Here is a 23,428-nt window from a genome sequence, read left to right on the forward strand (position 1 = left end):
TAAAAATATTTTCTTTATATAAAATATTTACTTTTGTAGTAAATAAATCTCTTCTATGCTTGTTTTTGTGTATTAAAACATTTACATAGAACGTATTTGCTATTACATATAAAGTAACTGGTACTGTATATTGGGCATCTCTAGTATTTTAAGCTCAAGTGAGTTTGCCTGGATTCAGACTTTTTCTTATTCTGAAGTTAAAGAGGGATTTTCAAGATTTTCTTTCACAATTATGTTTCATTACTTTTTTTTTTTTTTTTTGTAGACTTCATTCCACATGAATGTAAAGGAAATTTGAGCAATTTCTGCTCGTATATTTTATCTGCTGCTGCCTTCACACAGTGGGATGACAGTGAGTTATAATAAACAAATTATGACTATTCAGTGAAATGATTGATGGTTGAAGTGAAATTTGTTTTTGACTGTGTCCTGTTGTATTGTAGTGATGTGTTTGTCGCTGGGCTCAGGGCTAAAAGAGAAGTGCGTCCTTGGATTTAAACAGAAAGGATGTAGAGTGAGGACCGCCACCATGGATCTCATTCTCCAGCTTTTCCCACCTCTGCATATTGTTCTTCAGCTACTGCAGTACCCAGATGTAGAGTCAGGTACTCAACTTTATACTTTTGTCATTGTCAGTATGATAAATAGTATAGAGTTGTCATTATTTGATTAGTTGTTGCTACACTGCCTTCCAAAAGTTGAATTTGATGTTTAAAAGTTTTTTGCTAACCATATCTGGATTTGGTGCTCAATAATTAATTTACTGTCACATTTAATCAATTTGTGTGTCCTTGCTGAATGAAAATATGATTGAATTGTTTGTTTGTTTCTAAAAAAATTCTGATCCCAAACTTTTGAATGGTAGTTAATGCTCAGTTTCACAGCAAAAATAAATTAAAAAATACAAAATAATAATGTAAATAATAATTACAATCAATGATAAAAATAAAATAAAGAGATTTACTGCAGAATCTGTGAAATGTGTTAATTGGAAACATTGTTTCATATGTTCTATATTACTAATATGTACTTGGTAACAAAGTACCAGTATATGTATATCCCGATTTTTAACACTGTTTAAGGTACATGAGATTGCATAACTCAGTCCTGAATCCTGTTTCCTAATTAGATGTGTGATGTCTTTCACTAGTTGACAGTGGATTCAAGGGAGTTAAGAAAAATCATTTGGGATTGCTATGTAGATCTGTTGCAACTGTTCAGTCCTCTACTGTCTGGGTTATGAGTAAAGCCTACCAGTTTCTGGCCTCCTGGTCCCTTACTAGGTTCCTGCTGGTCACACAAGGAGATCTTAAGGTAAATTGACCTTTAAACTGAAATACCTCCATGCGTATATATATATATATATATATATATATATATATATATATATATATATATATATATATATATATATATATATAAACATTCATTTGTCTTCGTTTTAAGGATCTCAAGGAGTCAGTGGAGGGCCTGGTCCACCTCACTCAAGCCGCTGGCAGAAATTCTGCTCACCCTCTGATAATTCAGGAGACCGCCTCACTCTCTAAGGCTCTTACAGATCTGCAAGTGAGAAATTCTAGCCTCATTACACAATTCTTGAGTAATTATTAAAGGGTTGAAAATTCTATTATAATTTTCTCAGTCTTATGTAATTTTAAACGTGTATGACTTTCTCTCTTTGAAGATGAAATTATGTTTTGGAGAATGTTCAAACTGTTTTGGTGATTATTGACTGTAGGCTGCATGGACCACTGCAAGCTGTAAAGTAAACAGGAAGTGTTTGTCCAAGCTCAACTGGTTTTGTGAGAGAATTACAAGTTTTGCAAGAAAAAAAAAAAAGAAAAAAAAAAAGAAACCAATATTTTTTGGAATTTTTTGGTTTGGAATTAAATTATTAAATAAAATTGTGTGAATTATCGTTAAAAGTTCTTGGGTCAGTAAGAAAGAAATTGATAGTTTTATTTTTCAGTATGGATGCAGTCAGTTGGTCAGAAATGACAGTAAACAAATATATAATTTTCATATAAATGCTGTTCCTTTGAACCATCTAACTTACAGATTGTTAGAAACAGTAGAATTATTTTATTTTATTTGTTTCCTAAAAAGAAAAAAATGAAGTCTGACATCTTTATTTAACCTAAATCTGTATTTACTGTTATATAATTTGTTATATAATTAATCTACACATAATTTATATAATTTCATATTTAGTTATATAATAATAATCATACACAAAATTTGATTTAATAACCCATTTGAAGCAAAAACTATATTTTCGGACAATATTTGTGAAATTATACTACATGCCTGAACGAAACAAACAGCAGAAGCTCTGAATGAGATGCATATTCACTCTCTGACAGCAAAAGGTGCCTCTGGAACACCAGATACAGCTTTTCCTTTGTTCCCACTGTAAATAAAGCTCTGCTGCACTGAAACACTGTTTTAATATAAACTATACAGAGACGAGATGAAAAGAAAATACCACGTAAACTTTTCAGAAGGCAGTCAGTTACCCTCAGAAACACATTCACATAAACCCTCAAATCACCCTCAAATATTGAAGATTTTCTTCCAATAGTTTGTGCATCATAAACAGCGAGTGATCTGCCTGCTACAGTAGTTTCTCTGTGCACCCATCCTCAGCATCTCTAGCCTGTATTAACAGGTGTTTACAGACTTCATATTTTCACATAAATTACATTTCGGAAAGTGATTGCATTGCAAAGCAATTTGTGCAAGTCCAGAACAGAGAGTTGCAATAAGGCAAAAAACGGCCTGTTGCCGATCACGTAAAGGCTGAAGTATACTCTGGTCATCCTCGCACCGTCTGCATTACACTATTTTCGTCATCAAGAGGGCTCACAGACAGCCGCACACCCCATGGTACTACTGCATGTGTTGAGGTCATCCGTCCGTGCTCATCTGCGGTTGAGTATACTTTTGAAAGCTGTGCAGACACGGCTGCGAGTGAGACTGAAAGGAGCACTGAATGTGAAGTGTACTTGGGCCTTAAAGGTGCTATGTGTAATATTTACAACAATCTATTTACAAAAATGCAATATAATATATATATATATATATATATATATATATATATATATATATATATATATATATATAACTATGTTTTCAGAGATGTATATATTGTTGAAGCCCTAAAACTGGCAAGTGCGGAATCCAAATCTTCAATACTTATCTTGCTTGATCTGTCCGCTGCTTTTGACACCGTTAACCACCAGATCCTCCTGTCAGCCCTACTGCCAAAGGGCATCTCAGGAACTGCACTCCTGTGTTTTGAGTCTTACTTATCAGATAGGTCCTCTAAAGTATTTTGGAGAGGTGAGGTGTCCAAGTCGCAACATCTAACTACTGGGGTGCCTCAGGACTCAGTTCTTGGACCACTTCTCTTCTCTGTCTATATTCCATCATTAGGTTCTGTCATTCAGAAACATGGCTTTTCTTAACACTGCTATGCTGATGACACTTAACTCTACCTCTCATTCCATCCTGATGATCCGACAGTAGCTGTTCGCATCTTAGCTTGTCTAACAGACATTTCTTGCTTGATGAAGGACCATCACCTTCAACTCAACCTTGCCAAGACAGAACTGCTATTGGTTCCAGCAAACCCATTGTTTCATCACAATGTCCCCATCCAGTTAGGTACATCAGTCATAACTCCTTGTTCTGTCCAGACTGGACTATTGCAATGCTCTCTTGGCAGGTCGTCCAGCCAGTTTTGTCAAACCTTTACAATTAATCCAGAACACAGAAGCAAGATAAATTTTTAATGAGCTGAAAATAATAAATGTCACACCTCTTGTTTACCAATTTGCACTGGCTACCAATAGCTGCTCGGATAAAATTCAAGGCATTGATGTTTGTCTACAAAACCACCACTGGCTCTGCACCCCTTTACATGAATTCATTATTTCAGACTTATGTGCCCACTAGAAGCTTGCATTCTGCAAGTTAACGTTGCTTGATTGTGCCATCCCAAAGAAGCACAAAGTCACTTTTACAGACTTTTAAATTAAATGTCCCTCCTGGTGGAATAACCTGCCCAACTCGATCCGAGTCCTTAGCCATCTTCAAGAATTGACTTTAGCACTCACTACTGTAATTCTGTTATTAAAAAAAAGAAAAATGTATTATGCAATTAACAAAAGCAAAAAAAAAAGACCTCTAACACTAGCTTGCTATATTTTTTCTATTCTATCTGTTTTGTTTTTTATTCATTATATTATTTAAAAGCCCTTGCTACGTGTAGCAAGAGACTACTACTGAGACTTTTTATAGCACTTGTATATTATTGCTCTTTTATTGATTTTGTTTGCTTCTATTGCCCTCATTTGTAAGTCGCTTTGGATAAAAGCGTCTGCTAAATGACTAAATGTATAAAGACGTTTCTTAATCAACCGTTATGTTTTTATTACCTTAGATTGAGCTATTTCTATCTACATACACCCATGTCCCCTTACATGGAAATCACCACCATGTTTGTACAGTAGCAATTAAGTAAATATAATTCCTTGATTTACCATTGTAAAGAAATCGCATTGCTCTCTGGTGTCTTTACCGACGGCATCTTTACCCCTGTTGGCCACTGTAGCTTCTCTAAAGGGAGGGGTGAGGGGGGGACTGAGCCGTTGGTCACAATTTGCAACCTCATTGCTAGATGCCGAAAAAATTACATAGTGCACCTTTAAGTTCGGTCATCCTACACACACGTGACTGACCTCTCACTCACACTCAGCCTGGGGGATTTATACTGTTTCAGTCACCGAGGAGACATGTAAAACAGTGCATACCACAGGAACGGTATAGAAAATATTAGTGGTTTTGAAACCATGAAATTTTCATTCACAATAACATCAGTATTCATTCATTATTTGTACTGTTTTCAATCAAAATAATGCAGCCTTGGTAAGCATAAGACAAGTTTTTCAAAAGTTTAAAAAGTTTACTCAAAAGAAAAGCAAAACTAAACTAAATCAATAGATGGTGAATACAAATGGCATGAACATTTTAATGTAACAACAGGGAAACATTAAAATCACACATGAAATTACCTCTTTAAAGAGCTCTTTAAATTTTATATATATATAATATATTAGGGGTGTAACGATACGCGTGTTTGTATTGAACCGTATGTACCGAACGGTTCGTTGGACTAATTAATTATATTTGGAAAAAAAAGTGAAATATAATGATATGCGTTCAACAAGGTAGCCCAATAACCCAAACGACGTAACAGGCAACGCCCCTGACACCCCCGAAGAAGAAAAAAACACCAACTTATATGTTTATGATAGGCTACTCAGTCAGGCGCTCGCTCACTCAGTACGCGCTGAGTGAGCGAGCAGTTCATGCACGGTACGCGGTGGCCAATGCATTTAACAGACCAGAAATAGAAGATCAGGTCTCGTGTTTGGGTGCACTTTGGATTCCATGTAAGCCATGGTGATGGCAAGAGAGTGGTGGATAAAAAACAATGTTATGTCGCATGTACATGACAATAGGGTACACCAGCGGAAAAAAAAACAAAGAAACACCAGCGGGAATACTTGAAACATGTCAACTCATTTACGCCGACATCGCCATTTCAGCCAGACCGTAATTCCTGCTTTGTTCCAAAAACATAAGCCATAGAGAACCAATTGAGTAAAAACACACTCAATATAAAGAGTTCTAGAGTTCCATATAAAAAGTTACATCTTTGTATTTGTTCATAACTACTACAACAATATAACATTTTCATTTTTTTTTCTTAAAATGAGCTGTTTTTGTTTTATACAGTATGCTGCTAAGAAAACACCATAGAAGATGGGTAAAGAATAGCTCCATCATTGTTCAATGTAAAAAAAACAAAAAAAAAAGATACTTTGTTAGTTTTAATAAATAAAACATTTTTTAAAAATCAAGAAAATTTATCTGCCAATTTTTTCATTTTGCTGTATCTAAAGCGTACCGAACTGAACCGTGACACCAGTGTATTGTATCGAACCGAACCGTGAATTTTGTGAACCGTTACACCCCTAATATATATATATATATAAAGTATGACCTACTCTGTTTGTCTGATATTGCAGGCTTCCTCTGATCTTGTCCTAAGGACCTTTTCTATAGACTGCAAGAAAATGTCTGTGGAGATCTTTGAGCAAACCATGCCATCAGCAAAGCATTGGAGGATCAATCACAAAACCGGTACAGATGAAATTAATGAAAATGTGCAGTGGTTTGGGTCTTCTTGTAGACTGCTAAATCCTCCTAAATATTTTTGAAATGATGTACATTATTTTTAGAGCTGCCCAGCGGTCCTAGTGATTATGCAGCCTCTGCAGCTCAGATTGTGATTGGGCAGGTGCTGGAAGGTGTTAAACCCCTGCCTGATGATGTTCGTATTCTTGCTCTCGCTGAGGCTATGACGGCTTTCATGGAGGCCTGGATGGAGCACATCCTTAAACAGAAGATCAAGTTTAGGTTAGTAAACATCGGGTGGTGCAGTGGTCTTACTGTAGTGGTTCATGTTCCATTCTTTCTTTCACTGTTCATGTTTCTGAATTCTTCATTTACTCTAGTATTCAGGGAGCTCTGCAGCTGAAGCAGGACTTCGACTTGATTCGAGATCTCATTCGTTCAGAGGAATATAGCCTCTCAGATGATCTGTACCAGAAGCTGCTGTCACTGCGTGTTTTTCATCAGGTGGACAATGCAATTGTGTGCCTGCTTCAGCAGCCTGTGGCCAAACCTTACCTGCCCTCTCGCAGCTGGGAGCCCTTCAGAAACTGCTGTGAGTTAATTCATTCCAAAAAAAAGGTCATGAACCGTTTTTAAACTATTTCATAAAGTTTACTGAGGTGCATTTATAATGTAAGTATTATTTTAAAAGATCAAATTAAATAAAATTGTCATAATTTAGAAATAAAAGACCATTTAAAGTATTTTAAATCCAGATGAAACTGCTGACAAACAAGAGAAACACTATTCAATCTACAAGTAACGTTTATTTATAATGGATTTACAGTATTAACACCAACTGCACCATGTCATTGTGGCAGAAATGTGGCATATTTATCAAATTTTATTCTACTATTAATGTAGACATGTATTAAAGGAGTAATGTGATATAATTTAGTGTTTTTTATTAAGCTATATATTTGTGATGAAAAGCACAAAAATGCAGTATAGCTAACAGTGCAAACAGAATGTAAAAAAATAGATTAATTGTGCAGTGTAGACGGTATATTAATTACTATGTTTTCTTTCTCTCTCTCTCTGCATCGAGCATACAACCTGCCAAAACTCAAATGGAATTGCAAATACTTTAGCAATATGAAACCTGTCATATACCATGGTGTCATACTGGTTTCCTTAACCTTCCTGAAGCGTAAAGGAGCAACTTTATTTAAGATGCTAGAAAAGAGAGTCAGTAGTTTCTGTTACATCATCAAGTTGTTCTGAGGATTTGGATATGCTAAGGAATTTGGATACATCAGGAAGATAACTTAAAAAGCAGTCTTTTGTGGTTGAAATGATGGTTCGTCCATTCTATAAATGCTGATCCCAAGGCATCTTTTTCATTATCAACATGGATATTAAAATCACCAACTATTAAAACTTTATCTGCAGCCAGAACTAACTCGGATGTAAAATAACCAAACTCTTTAATAAAGCCTGTATGGTGCCCTGTATACGGTAGCCAGTACAAACATAACAGGGGATTTATCATTAACATTTGTTTCTCTGGATAATGTTAAATGAAGCACCAGTACTTCAAACGAGTTATACTTGAAGCCTGCCCTCTGAGAAATCCTGAAATCATTGTTATAAATTGAAGCAACACCTCCCCCTTTGTCTTTTAGACGCGGCTCATGTTTATAACCGTAATCTTGGGGGGTGGACTCATTTAAAATAATGTAATCATCAGGTTTTAGCCAGGTTTCTGTCAAACAGACCACATCTATATTATGATCAGTGATCATATTATTTACAAAAAGTGTTTTCGTAGGAAGGGATCTGATATTCAGTAAGCCAAGCTCTACCATTTGTTTATCCGTATTGCATCTGTTTTTATTTGTTTTTACCTCAATTAAATTGTTAATCTTAACTTGGTTTGGACGTTTTTTGTATTTTCTAGTTCGGGGAACAGACACAGTCTCTATAATGTGATATCTAGGTAAAAGAGTTTATATGTGCTGAGAATTAGCTGACCTCTGTGACATGAGGCAGCTAGCAGACGGTCGGTTTAGCCAGTCTGTCTGCTTCCTGACCTGGGCCCCAGTTAGTCAAGTATAAACACTAAGACTATTTGCCATATTTCTAGAGACAAGAGTGGCGCCACCCCAGGAGGGATGAAGACCATCTCTTTTCAACAGGTCAGGTCTGCCCCAAAAGCTCATCTAATTGTCTATGAAACCCATGTTATTCTGTGGGCACCACTTAGACATCCAGCCATTGAGTGATGACAATCTGCTATGCATCTCGTCACCAAGGTAGGCAGGGATTGGACCAGAGCATGTTACAGTGTCTGACATCGTGCTTGCAAGTTCACACACCTCTTTAATGTTATTTTTAGTGATCTCCGACTGGCGAAGTCGAACATCATTAGCGGAGACATGAATAACAATCTTACTGTATTTACGTTTAGCATTAGCCAGCACTTTTAAATTTGCCAAGATGTCAGGCGCTCTGGCTCCTGGTAAACATTTGACTATGGTGGCTGGTGTCTCTATATTCACGTTCCGTACAATAGAACCACCAATAACTAGAGCACTTCCTTCAGGTTTCTCAGTGGGTGCATCACTGAGTGGGGAGAACCTGTTTAATGTTTTGATCGGAACAGAAGAGCGGTGTTTTGACCCACGACTACACTGCCTCACTGTCACCCAGTTGCCCTGCTGCAGGGGCTCTGTTGCTGGAACCAAACAATATACAGGAATCCCTGAGCTAGACACATCCAAAGCCATATCTAGAGCCCTAACATTCTTACTGTCCTCAATTAAAGTTCGGATACATGTCTCTAATTCTGAAATCTTCTCTGTCAGCCTAACTATTTCCCTGCATTTATCACATGTGAATCCCTCATCTGAATTAAGTTATATTTTATCATAAAAAAAAAAAAACAGAGAGTGACCGTAAAATAAAGATTCAAGAAAAAAAAAAAAAAAAAAAAAAAGCTACACGGAGCTACGATTAACTACAGAAGGCCAACAAGAAGTAGAGAAAACACTGTCCAACAGTCACACCCGCAGTAGTGTAAGTATTGTGTAAGTAATTAGTAAGCAGTTAGACTGAATTTACATTTGTTTAAAACACGGAGCCAGGCAAGAGTCGATGCAGATTGCACGCATGTGTCAAGTCTCATCCATACTGCCAGATGCGTTCTTGGAGAGATGCAGGGAATATAACCAAGCATTATGAAACAGGCTGCATGAATGCAGCAAGTGTAAAAGCATGATTCGCACCGAGTGGGGCAGAGAGGAGTGAGTATGAGAAGCATTCAGAGACATAGTCTATGTGTGCGGTCTTCTGAATTTGGAAAAGCGAACATGCATTATAAACTTATTTCAAATTAATTTGTTGGGGAGATAATGTGTAAGATAACCATCTACTAACAAAACAGGCTTTTGCGATTAGCAAATCGCAACATCTCAAATTGCGATTCGCTATATTTGCCCTGTCTGTTTGGTTAATGACCTGTTGTGCATACCATTGTGGCTCCTGCGGTTAGCTTGGGATATTTTCTGCATTTGTGTACAATGTATCAAGAATATAAGGATACCCAGGTTGCACTGTCTGTTCCTTCACATGCATCTATCGGATCGGCAACTGCCTTTAGCAGAGCCTTTACCAATGACCTCCATTTTTTAGGCACAATCATCTGTGAGTGACATCACCTCCCAATACAAACACTGCCCATTTTATAGTTCCTGACAGAGATTTTTGTGCAAGGCATCGAAAATTCAACTGGAAATTATGATTCTAAGTTTTGGCAGGTTACATGGTAAATAGTTGCAAATAGACTTTGCTTTTGTATTTAAAATTTAGCAGTGAAGTGAAGTGAAGTGAAGTGAAGTGACATTCAGCCAAGTATGGTGACTTATACTCAGAATTTGTGCTCTGCATTTAACCTATCCGAATTGCACACACACACACTGTGGGCACACATGGTATTGAAGGTGGAGAGAGAGCTGTTCATGCACTACCCCCACCCACAATTCCGTCCGGCCCGAGACTAGAACTCACAACCCTTCGATTGGGAGTCCAACCCTCTAACCATTAGGCCATGACTTCCCCAATTTACAGTCACAGTAAATTGGCGAAAACGTAATCGATAATGCAAGATTTGCAATTGTGTTTGTATTATGTCACAATCTATGCATCCACTCAATAGAAAATTCAATACAATCCTCTGCTGTCCTGCTCTCCTTCTTATCTTCTTTGGTTGGGACAAAGATGCAATGATGCAGAAGTAGGCCTTGATCTGATTCTGCAGAGGTGGTCTTTCGTCATGCTGTTTTGTCATCATAATGTGACAATCTGAAACATTCATTTTATTTTTCAACTTAGTTTCAATAAAAGCTGTTTTTGGATAAACAAGTAAGTTTTGAGCTCTAAAACTTAAAGGGTATCTTAATGGTACAATGACCTCTATATGTCAAATGAGCCAGTCAAAGTTGATTTCTCAGTTTATGCCCCTTAAACAAACAAACAGAGAAATGGTATGAATAAAAATGTATTTTATAACTGTAATATTTACATCTTGATTTTATGTTTAGTTAAAGGTTCGAGCACGCAGTGCTGAAACCCTTTTGTAATTGTTAAGATTTATATTATTATTATTATTCTGCCCTAGAACTGAACATGCAGCCCAAACTTTAAGGCCTAGAGACTTGAAACTTGGTCAGATCGTAGAGCTCAATTTTGGGAGAACTTATCAAAGTCTCAGCCTAAATGGCCAAACGTTAGACATATTTGACTCTAACTTGTAACTGTTTGTTGTAGACTCAAAAACATTACATAGTTGCAGCCCTTGGGAAAGTCCGAACAAAGGTGTCTATGCTAATATTAGTCAAATATTATTTAAGCTATAACTGTTGAATGGAACAAGATATCTTCACCAAACCTTGTGCACATATGTATAAGTTCAATCTTTGGTCAAATAAAAAAAAAGATGCGAACCTCTGCCACTTGGCAGCGCTATAAGACAGAAAAAACACATAAATGGCTATAACTAGGCAACCGCTGGTCCAATCAGCTTGAAAATGGGTATGCAGTATCTTTGTCTGATGGGATGAGTACATTCATGTATCTCAAAAAAACATGGCCGCCATTGGACAAACAATTTTAAACCCCTATTTGACAGGGTCGAACATGCTCATGCTCAAGGTCGAAACGACAAAACTCTGTGAGCATGTTCGACTCATGGCCCTAAAGGTCTGTAAGAATTTTGAAAGGAATCTGCCACTAGTTGGCTCTAATGAGTTTATTTATTTTTTTCTCTGTAATCATGTGTTGTTTCACATATCCACACAAAAAGCATATCATTTGATATATGTCCTCATAATGCACAACTTTGCCTCAAGAACCATTACTGTCAGTCAAATCGTTCTTTAATTATTCACAAATATGTTAAAAACATACTTTTGCAAACTAGTCCTAAATTTTTCACATGATCGGAACCAAACCACTGCAGTAATATTCTGTGGACTCTCTGGATCAATAAGTATAGAAAACATTTAGAATTTTGTCCTTTGGTTAGTTTTAAAGGGGTCATTTAGAAAAGGGGAGTGGCCAAACATACCTCAAAGCCTATAAAACCGAAACAAATAGTCAAAACTTTATGCAACTTGGTGAAAACGTGGCAGGTGACTCTTAACAAGTATGCAAAGTTTAATGAGATTGGTAAATAGGTGGTGCTATAACAGTTGAAAAAGCCTCAAAAACACAAAATTTCAATAGAAAATGAACACAAATTGTAGAACATGTTCATAAATTGACACAAACACTAGATCTAAATATCATATGATAGATCTCCTCATTGTGAACAACTTTGCCTCTGGGAGCGAAGCTGTCAATCAAATTCAGATATGGGTCAAAAACATACGTTTGCAAACTCTAGGTTTTCTGTCCAATCGGAACCAAACCACTGCAGTAATATTTTGTGGACTTACTAGATCAATAATTATCGAAGAATTTTTTTTATTTTTTTTTGTCCTTTGGTTAGCTATAAGGGTTCATTTAGGAAAGGGGAGTGGGCACACATACCCCAAAGGCTATAAAACCAAAAAAAAAAAAAAAAAAAAAACTAAAAACTTTATAAACCTTAGTGAGAATATATGTCAGATGAATCTTAATAAGCATGCAAAGTTTCACGGTGATCGGACTATATGTGGCGCTATAACTTCATAAGACTTCAAAATACTATATTTCTGTTCTAAATGGCTTCACACTGCTAAAAAAAAAGCTCATATTCACACATACTTTAAATTTGCATTCATTCTAAACAGGCATGCACATTTTTAGAGAGATTGGGCAAAAAATAACAATATAATAGTGATAAAGCTTAAAAACGCAGTGTTGCATGAGAAATTGCATTCATAACCACTAGATGGCAGCGGAAGACCACTTAATGAATAAAAACAGTATTGTTCATTTGTTTGTTTGTACACATTTTAAAATCACTGCAATAACATTTAAAATGACATTGAATCAAAGTTTAGCATTTGGTTTAAATATTAGTTTTTACAATTATGCCAGATTATGATTACAATGAAACCTGCCAATGACATACAAACTTATAAAAGAGAAGACTGTCTCTGTATGTGTGTGTGTGTGTGTGAGAGGTTAAGCCTATTCTCCATTTTAGATGTGTTCTACTGTCAGCCATACATCCAGGTTGACCTAGACCTTAAAACCTTGACACATTTTAAGCCCTGGTAAATGCTCGAACCCCGGTATTTGCTGCTTGCAGCTATATTTTTAGAATTTGAATTTTGATTGAAGTTAATAGAGTTAATATAAAAACACTGGTCAATAGACTGGTTAATAGTCTAATAAACTAATGGTCATCTTACGTTAAGGTGCACTCTGTCATTTATTGCACTGGTCTATATAATGCTGGATTTACTGTATACTGACAACTTGTGTCATGATTGTTGCATCAACCAAAAAGCAAAAGTTTAGGTAACAAACAGCATTGTAGCAGGGTTATTTATCATTTGCCAGGATTAAATTTTACTTTGAGGCAAGGTGTCTAACAATAGCAGGTTTAGCAGGATAAAATGTGAGTAGTATTCAACTTGTTATGTGACAGGTTACCCACTTCATATAAGAAATAAAACTTCAATCAATTGAGTCTTGGCTTTGTGTGAACGGACATCAGCAGCTTTTTGTTAATACCTTTGTCGTGTTTCCTCAGGTCCAAGCAGTGCACAGGTCATGGATCAGGCAGCAGGGAGTCTTAATAATCTGGAGACTATGGACATACAGGCAGCGTGCCAGCAGGCCCTAACACAAGCTGAGAGCTCAGTGACCCCTGAGCTGCTGTCCTCCTCCCCACCCGAGTCATACTTGGCCATGGCTCAGCAGGAATGGCTGGACCTGAGGATACACAGCGGCTCACGCCGGAAACTCCCAGTGCTGCACTGTTTTACTAAATCTGAACCTTAATCAGGTGACCAGAGCAATTATGAAAGTGTTTACTGGCCCACCTATAGATAAGTTATTCATTCAGATAAATGTTGTTAAATTTGTTAAGGATGTAATCAATGTAGCATTGTATTTTCTGTAATAAAAATAGTTTACCATCAGATATTTTTTTTATTGTTGACGTTTTTCTGAAAAAACTGTGTAAATGATACAATTATTCATATATTTATCTATTTTTAAAATGTTCTTCATTGTCAAAGTAATTGTGGTGTTTTGATAGAGACTTTAACTACAGATTTATTTAATAAGTTGTGTACTAAATGCATGATAGACAATCTATTATATCAAGGGCAGGAAAATGACTGCAGTGTAAGTAAACAAACAAACAACTTTGACTTTAGCTTTGATTATATTATGCATTCACTGTGCATCATCAACATGCAAGATCACCGCATTCATTTCCATCAAGAGATGCATTCATTTTTGGCCAAGATCTTGTATTGACAAAGGGAGAGTCAAACCACCCTGTAAAGTTGTCTCCGTCACATCCTAAAAACTAACAGAGTTAAGCTCAGCACTCTGTGGTGGCCAATTCATACAAGAAAAAATTATTCCTTATGTTCACTGAACCGCTTTTTCACAAATTCAGATGGGTGAATCTTGGCATTGTCACCCTGGAATATGAACTACAGGTATACTACAGGTGTATCTCAATAAATAAGAATGTCGTGGAAAAAAGTTAATTTAAGTAATTCAACTCAAATTGAAATTAATTCAGTGCACACAGACTTTAGTAGTTTAATTCTTGGTTCTTTTACTTGTGATGATTTTCAATTCAAATTAGAATATGGTGACATGCCAATCAGCCAATCAACTCAAAACACCTGGAAAGGTTTCCTGAGCCTTCAAAATGATCTCTCAGTTTGGCTCACTAGGCTGCATAATCATGGGGAAGTCCACTGATCTGACAGTTGTCAATAAGATACCCTTCACAAGGAGGGTAAGCCACAAACATTCATTGCCAAAGAAGCTGGTTGTTCACAGAGTGCTTTTTCCAAGCATGTTAACAGAAAGTTGAGTGGAAGGAAAAAGTGTGGAAGAAAAAGATGCCAACCAACAGAGAGAACTGCAGCCTTATGGAGATTGTCAAGCAAAATCGATACAAGAATTTGAGTGAACTTCACAAAGAATGGAGTGAGGCTGGGGTCAAAGCATCATGAACCACCACACATAGACATGTCAAGGAATTTGCTGAACCACAGACAACGTCAGAGGCATCTTACCTGGGCTTTGGAGAAGAAGAACTGGACTGTTGGTGGTCCAAAGTCCTATTTTCAGATGAGAGCAAGTTTTGCATTTCATTTGGAAACCAAGGTCCTAGAGTCTGGAGGAAGGGTGGAGAAGCTAATAGCCCAAGTTGCTTGAAGTCCAGTGTTTACACAGTCTGTGATGATTTGGGGTGCAATGTGTTGAAAACCAAAGACACTGTTGTTGTTGTTAAATGTGAGCCAAAATATCACAATTAAAAGAACTAAAAACTTAAACTACTTCAGTTCAATCTATTTATTTAATACACAAGTTTCACAATTTGAGTTGAATTACTGAAGTTTGTTTTCCATGACATTCTAATTTATTGAGATGCACCTGTATCAAGTGAAGTAACATTCAGCCAAGTATGGTGACCCTTACTCAGAATTTGTGCTCTGCATTTAACCCATGGAAAGTGCACACACACAGCAGTGAACACACACAAACCCGGAGCAGAGGGCAGCCATTTATGCTGCAGCTCCCGGGGAGCAGTTGGGGGATCAGTGACTTGCTCAAGGGCACCTAAGTCATGGTATTGCCGGCCCAAGACTCAAACCCACAACCCTAGGGTTAGGAGTCACACACTCTAACCACTAGGCCACGATGTCCCACATATGGCTTTCACTGTATGTCTTCAAACATGGTTGTTTGAGAATTTAAAAAGCTATACACAGCATCATTTAGGTTAAATGTTATTCCCTACAATAGTGATCCAATCAAACAGTATTTGAATATTTACATCCAAAAAAGGTGACTTTTCTGGCAAGTCCGTGAATTTTTTTAATCGGATCTGTTCATTATTTAACTGTGAAATGTAAAGTTGTTTATGATATATTTGAGGAATGGGGGATTATAAAATGGTTAAAACAGCAGGCAGTCGATAAGCATTTGTTAAAATGAATTTCTGGTTCAGAGCTTTATGACGTGCGGTTATATCTCGTATAACCGAAAGGTGGTGACAAAGCATCATGAATGAAACATGTTGATCATTAAAATCATTTATTGTATTAAATGCAGGTTGTTTAATACACCCGTCCTCTTGTTCACTGTTTAAAGTGTATTTATTTAGTGTTCCTTAATAAAAAAAAAAAAAAAAAAAAGGATATGAATAATTCGTACCGCATTAAGTTCACGCTGTTTATGGACATTTACTTACGTCTCTCTCTCTCTCTCTCTCTCTCTCTCTCTCTCTCTCTCTCTATATATATATATGTATATATATTATGAGGTGTTTGTTTTAGCTTGGCAGATTAAATATAATAACATATTTTATTTATAATGCGATTTTCTCACACCTAAGCGCTAAAACATTGAAAAAATCGTAAAATACACAATTCAATGATACAATATAAAACAGCGAAATAAATCAAATCAAAACCATAATCAGTAGCTTTTAAGCTATTTTAAAAATAAGCAATTTTAAAGAGGTGGGTTTTTAACAGTTTAAAAGTAGCCTACTTAGTGTAAGAGCACTTCGAATAACGGAATCGCCTTTCCATATCCTCGGAGCGGCACGAGAGAAGGATCTGTCACATAGTTTTTAATCTACAGTGGGGATAATAAAGAAGAAGAGGATCAGCAGAGCGAAGAGGACGAAAAGGTATGTAAATGGTAACTAATTTACAAGCAAAAGAATAAGCCAATTCATGCACAGCTTTATAAGTAAAAACAAGTGATTTAAACTCGATACGCGACTGATCTGGAAGCCAGTGCAAGTTACAGACGACGCCACTGATGTGCTGCCGCGAGGCTGTGTGAATGAAAACACGTGCTACTGAGTTCTGAATATATTGCAGAAAGCAAAGGCCACATTCAAGCAATATTTCTGAGATGATAAAATGCTGATTTAGTAACACTCATAATGTGAGCCTCCAATGCCAAATGAACATCAAATATTACACCAAGATTACGAGCTTGTACAGACAGCAGTACAGAGCTGTTATCCAGTGTCAGATTAAAACCACTACGTTTATGGATGGCTGCTGGTGTGCCAATAAGAAGAACCTGAGACTTAGCTATTTCATTTTAGAAAGTTAAAAGTAATGCATCCATACTTTTATGTCCTGCAAACATTCAGAAAGGATCAGAACAAACTGTTACATCAGACTTTGAACTGACATACTGTATATTTAGGTATCATCAGCATAAAAATGATACTAAAGACTGTGTTTTCTAATGATTTTCCCCAGAAGAAGCATATAAATGCTAAATAGTATGGGCCCTGAAACAGAACCTTGAGGGACACCATATTGGACCAAACTGGTGTCTGATTTATTTCCCAGAGCAGCAAATGGATCTATTTGTAAGGTAGGATCTGAACCAGTCAAACACAGTACCAGAGATACCGAGCCAACTCTTTAGTCTATCAAGTAATTTAGAGTGACATACAGAGTTAAATGCTGCAGACATGTCTAACAAAACCAAAATAGTAGAGGCACCAGAGTCAGCTGAGACCAGGAGGTAATTTATAATGCGAACCAAAAGTGGTCTCACTACTGTGACAAATGAGAAAAATGACAAATGAGAATGTAATTGTGCCAAAACAACATGTTCCAGGACTTTAGCCAGAAAAGGAAAATTTTAAATAGGCCTGTAATTTGTTAGATCAGAGGTATCACTTCCAGGCTTTTTAGGGACTGCTGTAATAGCTGCAGCCTTAAGTTCACATGAAAAAATCCTAGTAATAAGACAAGTGTTTAACAATATTTAATATGAGGTTACTGATTGCCACCTTAAGTTCCTTACCATACTGAATTAAATATGGCAGCAAATGTAAATTAAACATTTTCTAACCAGAAAATACATTCATTTTACTTTCATGCTGGGTAATTAGTCATTGCGGAATAGTAGAAACAGATAGTTAATATAAATATATATTAAATATATTACTATTCATTAAAGGTTTACATAACTATTTAAATGTATTTACTTATTTGTTAAGCATTACTATAAAGATATAAGGACTACTCCAAAATAGTGAAGCCAAACACACGCCCTTAAATGATATTACACCATAAACAATGTTTGCAAGCACTAGTCTAAATAAATTCAGAAACATATTCCAACAGTTTAAGCAGTTTCTTTGTGTGGCTTTACCTATTCAGGAGTTCTACAAATACTAACCCGAACCATGCAGCCCTTCACTTGTAATTAATTTAAACTGATCATTATGGCTGGGAGGGAGACTTATGATGAATTTTTCCAATATCATTTGCTCCCCAGAAGGCCTGTCATACACCTGGGAAATGTATGATAATATCTGATTGGCTGGGAGGGGGCTGTGGTCATTGTTGAGCTTTCACCCCAGCATGCACGGCGGCTGAGTTATGGCTGCACAGCCCACCTTACTGTTTGGTGGCATGTAATTTGAATACAGATTAGTTGGCCCCAGTGTTCCAGTGCTTTGGCAATACCATTACTGGGGACAGTAATTTGACTGATGAACACAAGGGTTATCACAAGGTCATCACCTGCAGCGAGGTAAGAGGGGGATGGCGTGCCAGCCAACCCACTTTTGGAGCCACCAACCAAGAATTCTTTCAATAGCATAATTAGTTCCTTTAATTAAGAGGTGAGCAAGCTGATTGAATAAATCCGCTGCTAATGGAGCATCCGATTTCCCATTCCAATAGCTCATGTGTACTTTTGTTGCCATTTACTCCCTCTGTATAGTGAAAATAATCACGGATGCATCTTTTTGTGTGTGTGTGTGTGTTTGTGTGTCATTTGACATTTCCTTTGGTTTCTTTAAACTTGTACACTTACAGTAATCCATCTTAATCCTTTAATCTAATTTTAAGATGTATTTGTTTCACATGTTTTTTTTTAGATAGATTTGTAATGACAGGCTATGAATGAAACACACATTTTGCTAAATTTTGAAGGCAAGTCATAGAAATGTTTGTTATTATCTGTTCCAGTTTTATAATAATGGTGACATTTTAGCATCTCTAAGTGTATATATGTGTATGCATGTATTTATTTGTTTATATTTGTTAAATAATTTGTTTAATATTTATATATAATTCAATGTAATTATATACAGTAATATATAATTCTATAAAGCTAAACACTTTTAAGATGGGGAACAATTGTAATAGTTTATCTCAATTTATCACAGTTAAGTGAAAATGCAGTGATTCTGAAATAATTTCACTGTTTAAGTTTTTAAGTAGGTTCCTAAGAGCAAAATTGGTCTAAAAAGTTTTTGGTGTTTGTGTTTGTGGGTCTTGCAGATGTCTCGCTGCTCATGACAGACACTCAAAGTTCCTCTATGAAGGCAGCAGATTACCATAATAATCACAATATCACAATAATGATATAATGTTTTATATTTAAAACATCAATGAATTAAATTAACATCTTACCTTTGGGGATTTAAGACATGTTGCAGGTTATTCTAACTTTTAGAACATCATTTTCAGGAATTTTACTTATGCTTTCTTTTTTTTTTAGAACAGTGTTTTGTCTTTAGAACATGCTTGATTTAAAAAGAAAAAAATATGAGCATTATTGAGAAATGTTTTTAATGATTCCAAGGTATTCTTAGCCTGATTCTTAATTAATATATATATATATATATATATATACAGTAAATAAATAAAAATATTCTTCTTAAATGTTATTTATTCATAATATTTTATATTCTGTTTTTTGCTTCCTGATTATTTTTCTTTTCTTTTTTTTCCAATTATATCCCTTTAAACATGCCCATCCTTCATTTTTTCACTTTTATATATACATTTATTTCAGCTAGCTGTCAATTGCATATTTGTGTAAATCCATGGGGTTCAAAAGGCACCGCAGAACATCTAATGACCCTGTCCTGAATATCATATTATAGCCCTCAATTATGTGTGGAGTTCTGAATGAAGTATATCTAGCCTAATCATTTCTGCATTTTATGGTGTTTAACACACCTCTTGACTCATGTGATCTTTTAATCCCTTTAGGCTGTTATTATTGCCATGAGCCTCTCCTCTACCCCCAACCCTTATTTAATCTTTGGCTTTATCTGTTTGAAAATTAAGTGCTCTTGTGGTTATAGACACAAAAATATATGCCACTTAGACATTTATCAAAACATATTTTGTTCTTCTGCATCAGTTTAGCAGAAGATTAAATATTTTGAAAGATAAAAGAACATTAAAATATTTGAACAGCAGCCGTGTGTGGTGAAATAGGACTTATCATTCTGATATCCTTTGTAGCCCTTTCACTGGGAGATAACAGCATGTTATCTACTCTAAAATCCACCTGACATAATTAAACAGCAATGATCAACTGATCATAAAAAAAACAAAAGTGCCCTCCTTTAGCAGTCATTCAGTTCTCTTAAGTGGGATATTTAAATGACTAAATCAAAGACATTTTGATTTTGGCCAAAATACTATTTGTGCAACAAATTTCCGATTACCTTAAAGGTGTGTAAAGTGTGTTATTTCTGCATCAGCAGTAGAAGTAAATCCTCTGGTGTTCTTAACAGGGGACCTCAGCAGACTTCCAAGGGAACTGCAAGATGACTTTATTAATAGAGTATATGTTCTAATGAACACTATGACCAAGTTCAAATCACTGTGGCCACCAAGGGGCATCAATTAGAACGCCAACACAAATTGTTCCCGTCTTAAGGTGCGAAGTGAATAATAATGATGAAATACAATTGTGCTTATTGGTCTTTATGGGTGTTTGTGTGGTTCTGTAAAAAACCCAGACAAATTACAAATATACAGTCATTTAATCCCTAGACAAACATAACTAAAACTTAGTATCCATACAGTAGCTCAGAGGGTTTACACTAGCAAGGCAAGACGAACGACTGAACCTAGTATAGGATGCCAGGCTATCGTATCATAGTTGATTCATTACTTGCAGTATTTACATGAGCATACCTCTTTATGAAATGCAGGTGTTGTAAATGAGCAAGGGGGTGATTATATGTTTGTCTTGGATAACAAAGACACTAGCATTGGACAGAATAAAGTTAAGGAAAACATTTACAAGAAGGCACTAAATATTTCTGAACAACAGGTCTGAGTTTATTGAACTGGTAACTCAATTTGTGTTAAATTCACATAATGATGGAGTTACAACAGTATAGTTTTTAATTTAATTTTTGCATTTAGCAGACGCTTTAATCCAAAGCGACTTAAAGTGCATTCAGGCTATCAATTTTTACATATCATGTGTTCCCGGGGAATCGAACCCCCAACCTTGCGCTTGCTTGTTTGCGCAGTGCTCTACCAGTTGAGCTACAGGAACACATTTTATCATTATTAATCCAAATTAATACAAATAACAATGCCCAACAGGTGTACTAACTGGATTTTGAATGCACACAGATGAAAACGAAATAATATTTACAATATTTTAGACTGTAAAACACTACACCTCTGTCTCACACATGAGATCCAGCACACTAAATGATGACAGTCTTCTTGTGCATGAGGGGAGTAAAGTGCATACTGATTGCTTTAGCAACCGATGAAATTATCTGAAACAGGTCAGTCCTTTGCCACAGTTAATATTAGATATTTAAAAAATAAGATTTAAAAAGAAATAACTTAATAAAAAAAAATTTTCCTCTCTAAATAAGTATTGTTTCTGTTTATAAATAAGCAGCTTTTTCATAATTATAGAGGTAATACATAAATATTTTACCTAAAATTGTGTTTTATACCTAAAACAGATCGATGTTTTGCTCATAGAACATTTTAGAATCTGCAAATTAAACCGTGATGCACAAAGTATCATGTTGCTTGATTATTACACATTTTATCCAAAAAGACAACTGTAGTACTTAAAGATTACTTAATTTCCTTAGTACACTCTGTAGAGTTCCATTATGTGCAGATCTTTTTTTTTTTTTATTATGTAAATTTGTATGAAGCCTCAAATGTTATTATAAGCAAGAGGCAATTGGCACCACTGCAGGCAAATACCCATCAGTAAGTGTTAAATGTAAAGACTGAAAGACGCTGCTTCATAAGAATTATGTTCCTTTTCTTTGACTGTGTAAAATGCATACATGATTTATTTAGCAGAATCTTATTGTGTTGAAAATCTAATTTCAATCATTCATGGCAGTACATGATTTAAGAATGCATTGTTTTATAGGCTTGCCATGGCCAAATTTAAACTTAAAGCAAAGCATTCAGTGTGCCTGTCTGAAACTCACTTAGGCAAACAAAGGTCTTTTAATATAAAATTTCCGCAAGATTTCTTTATTGATTTGGTGCAAAATGATTTGTGTGAAACATTCACGCAAATCAATAAAGGCCAAGTCAATAGTGTTTATAAAAAATCATAGTACCATAGATGAAATGTCAAGCAACTTCAGTTTAGCATTGACCCGCAGCGTATACTACACTGGAAAATACACTCGTAAAAATCCACTTGGCACATAATTTCCCGAATGACCTGTTTGATGGGTCTGACCAATACAATGCCTTTATTGGTTAACTGATAAAGCAATTTTTTATACCTGTAATGATTATGGTGGTAAAGTTATAAAACTCCAACTACACAAAGGAAGTAGCAAAAGTTTGTGTTATTAAAAGTGCAGTCTTGGAAATTGTATTGTGTTTTTGTGTGTACTTACATATATATATATATATATATAAATAAATAAATACACACACTATTATGGAAGGCAGAATGTTGTCTCTGGGCTAGTAAATTCCTATATGTCTGTAGGTCAGTGATTCTAGGACCCTGGATCCCACTTTAAGGGGCCCCAGCAAACTTTCAGGATAACTTAAAATTATTCAGATTAATATATTATTATAAATACATTAAATATGATTAATATGATAATACAATATTATCTGAAACAAAGTTTATAATTAAATGATAAACAATTAGGAACTCCATGCCATACACTTGGAGTGTATGGAGCTATAAAAGAAAGTAAGACCTTTGACAAATCAAATTGTTCATGAGATCTTATTGCGACAGCAGAATTTAGTAACACTTCTGTCTTCACCAATGTTTCCAATCACATTTACTATTAATTTTTGCAAATCTTTAAAATATTTATATAGTGTATAACATTTAAATAGTACATTTATACATATGCCCACAATTTGTCTGAATCCTTGTTTCCATTTGAGGAAATAGACACAACTCAACTGTGGAAAGAGGATTGTGGGAGCCTCTTTTTGGGTCAGAGACTGGCCACACAGCCAATTGCACTGTGCCTGCTTGGCTGGGTTTGGTAGGGTAAAGTAATGTCAGCATGGGGAGGATGATAAATTGTGTTTGTTTAAGCTATCATTACATTGTACTTTTCTTCATGGAGGTCACTATTTAATAACACTTGAAGTTGATTGAGGCATGGGCATGACCCACTGGGTGTCCCCACTGGTCAGCTGGGTTGACAGGCCATGACTGCAAACATGGAGATATTACAGAGCCAACGCTGCTCCGGGATGTTGTCGTAATCTCACACAATCTGCTGCCTGCT

At 35.8% G+C, this 23,428-nt stretch overlaps 1 protein-coding gene across 1 annotated transcript in view; it reads left to right on the forward strand.

The window, feature by feature from the left end:
- ccdc142 (coiled-coil domain containing 142) overlaps window positions 1-13,819 on the forward strand; it is a 36,892-nt gene extending 23,073 nt beyond the window's left edge. The window contains exons 4-11 of the mRNA XM_052573758.1: window positions 266-352; window positions 444-605; window positions 1,151-1,314; window positions 1,447-1,566; window positions 6,096-6,210; window positions 6,309-6,486; window positions 6,585-6,796; window positions 13,427-13,819. Of these exons, the coding sequence (XP_052429718.1) occupies window positions 266-352; window positions 444-605; window positions 1,151-1,314; window positions 1,447-1,566; window positions 6,096-6,210; window positions 6,309-6,486; window positions 6,585-6,796; window positions 13,427-13,677 (1,289 nt within the window). The 3' untranslated portion in view covers window positions 13,678-13,819. The remainder of the gene's footprint in view (window positions 1-265; window positions 353-443; window positions 606-1,150; window positions 1,315-1,446; window positions 1,567-6,095; window positions 6,211-6,308; window positions 6,487-6,584; window positions 6,797-13,426) is intronic.
- The last annotated feature ends 9,609 nt before the right edge of the window (window positions 13,820-23,428 follow it).

The sequence above is a fragment of the Carassius gibelio genome, chromosome B14 (assembly GCF_023724105.1).
Source record: "Carassius gibelio isolate Cgi1373 ecotype wild population from Czech Republic chromosome B14, carGib1.2-hapl.c, whole genome shotgun sequence".
Classification (NCBI taxonomy): Eukaryota; Metazoa; Chordata; class Actinopteri; order Cypriniformes; family Cyprinidae; genus Carassius; species Carassius gibelio.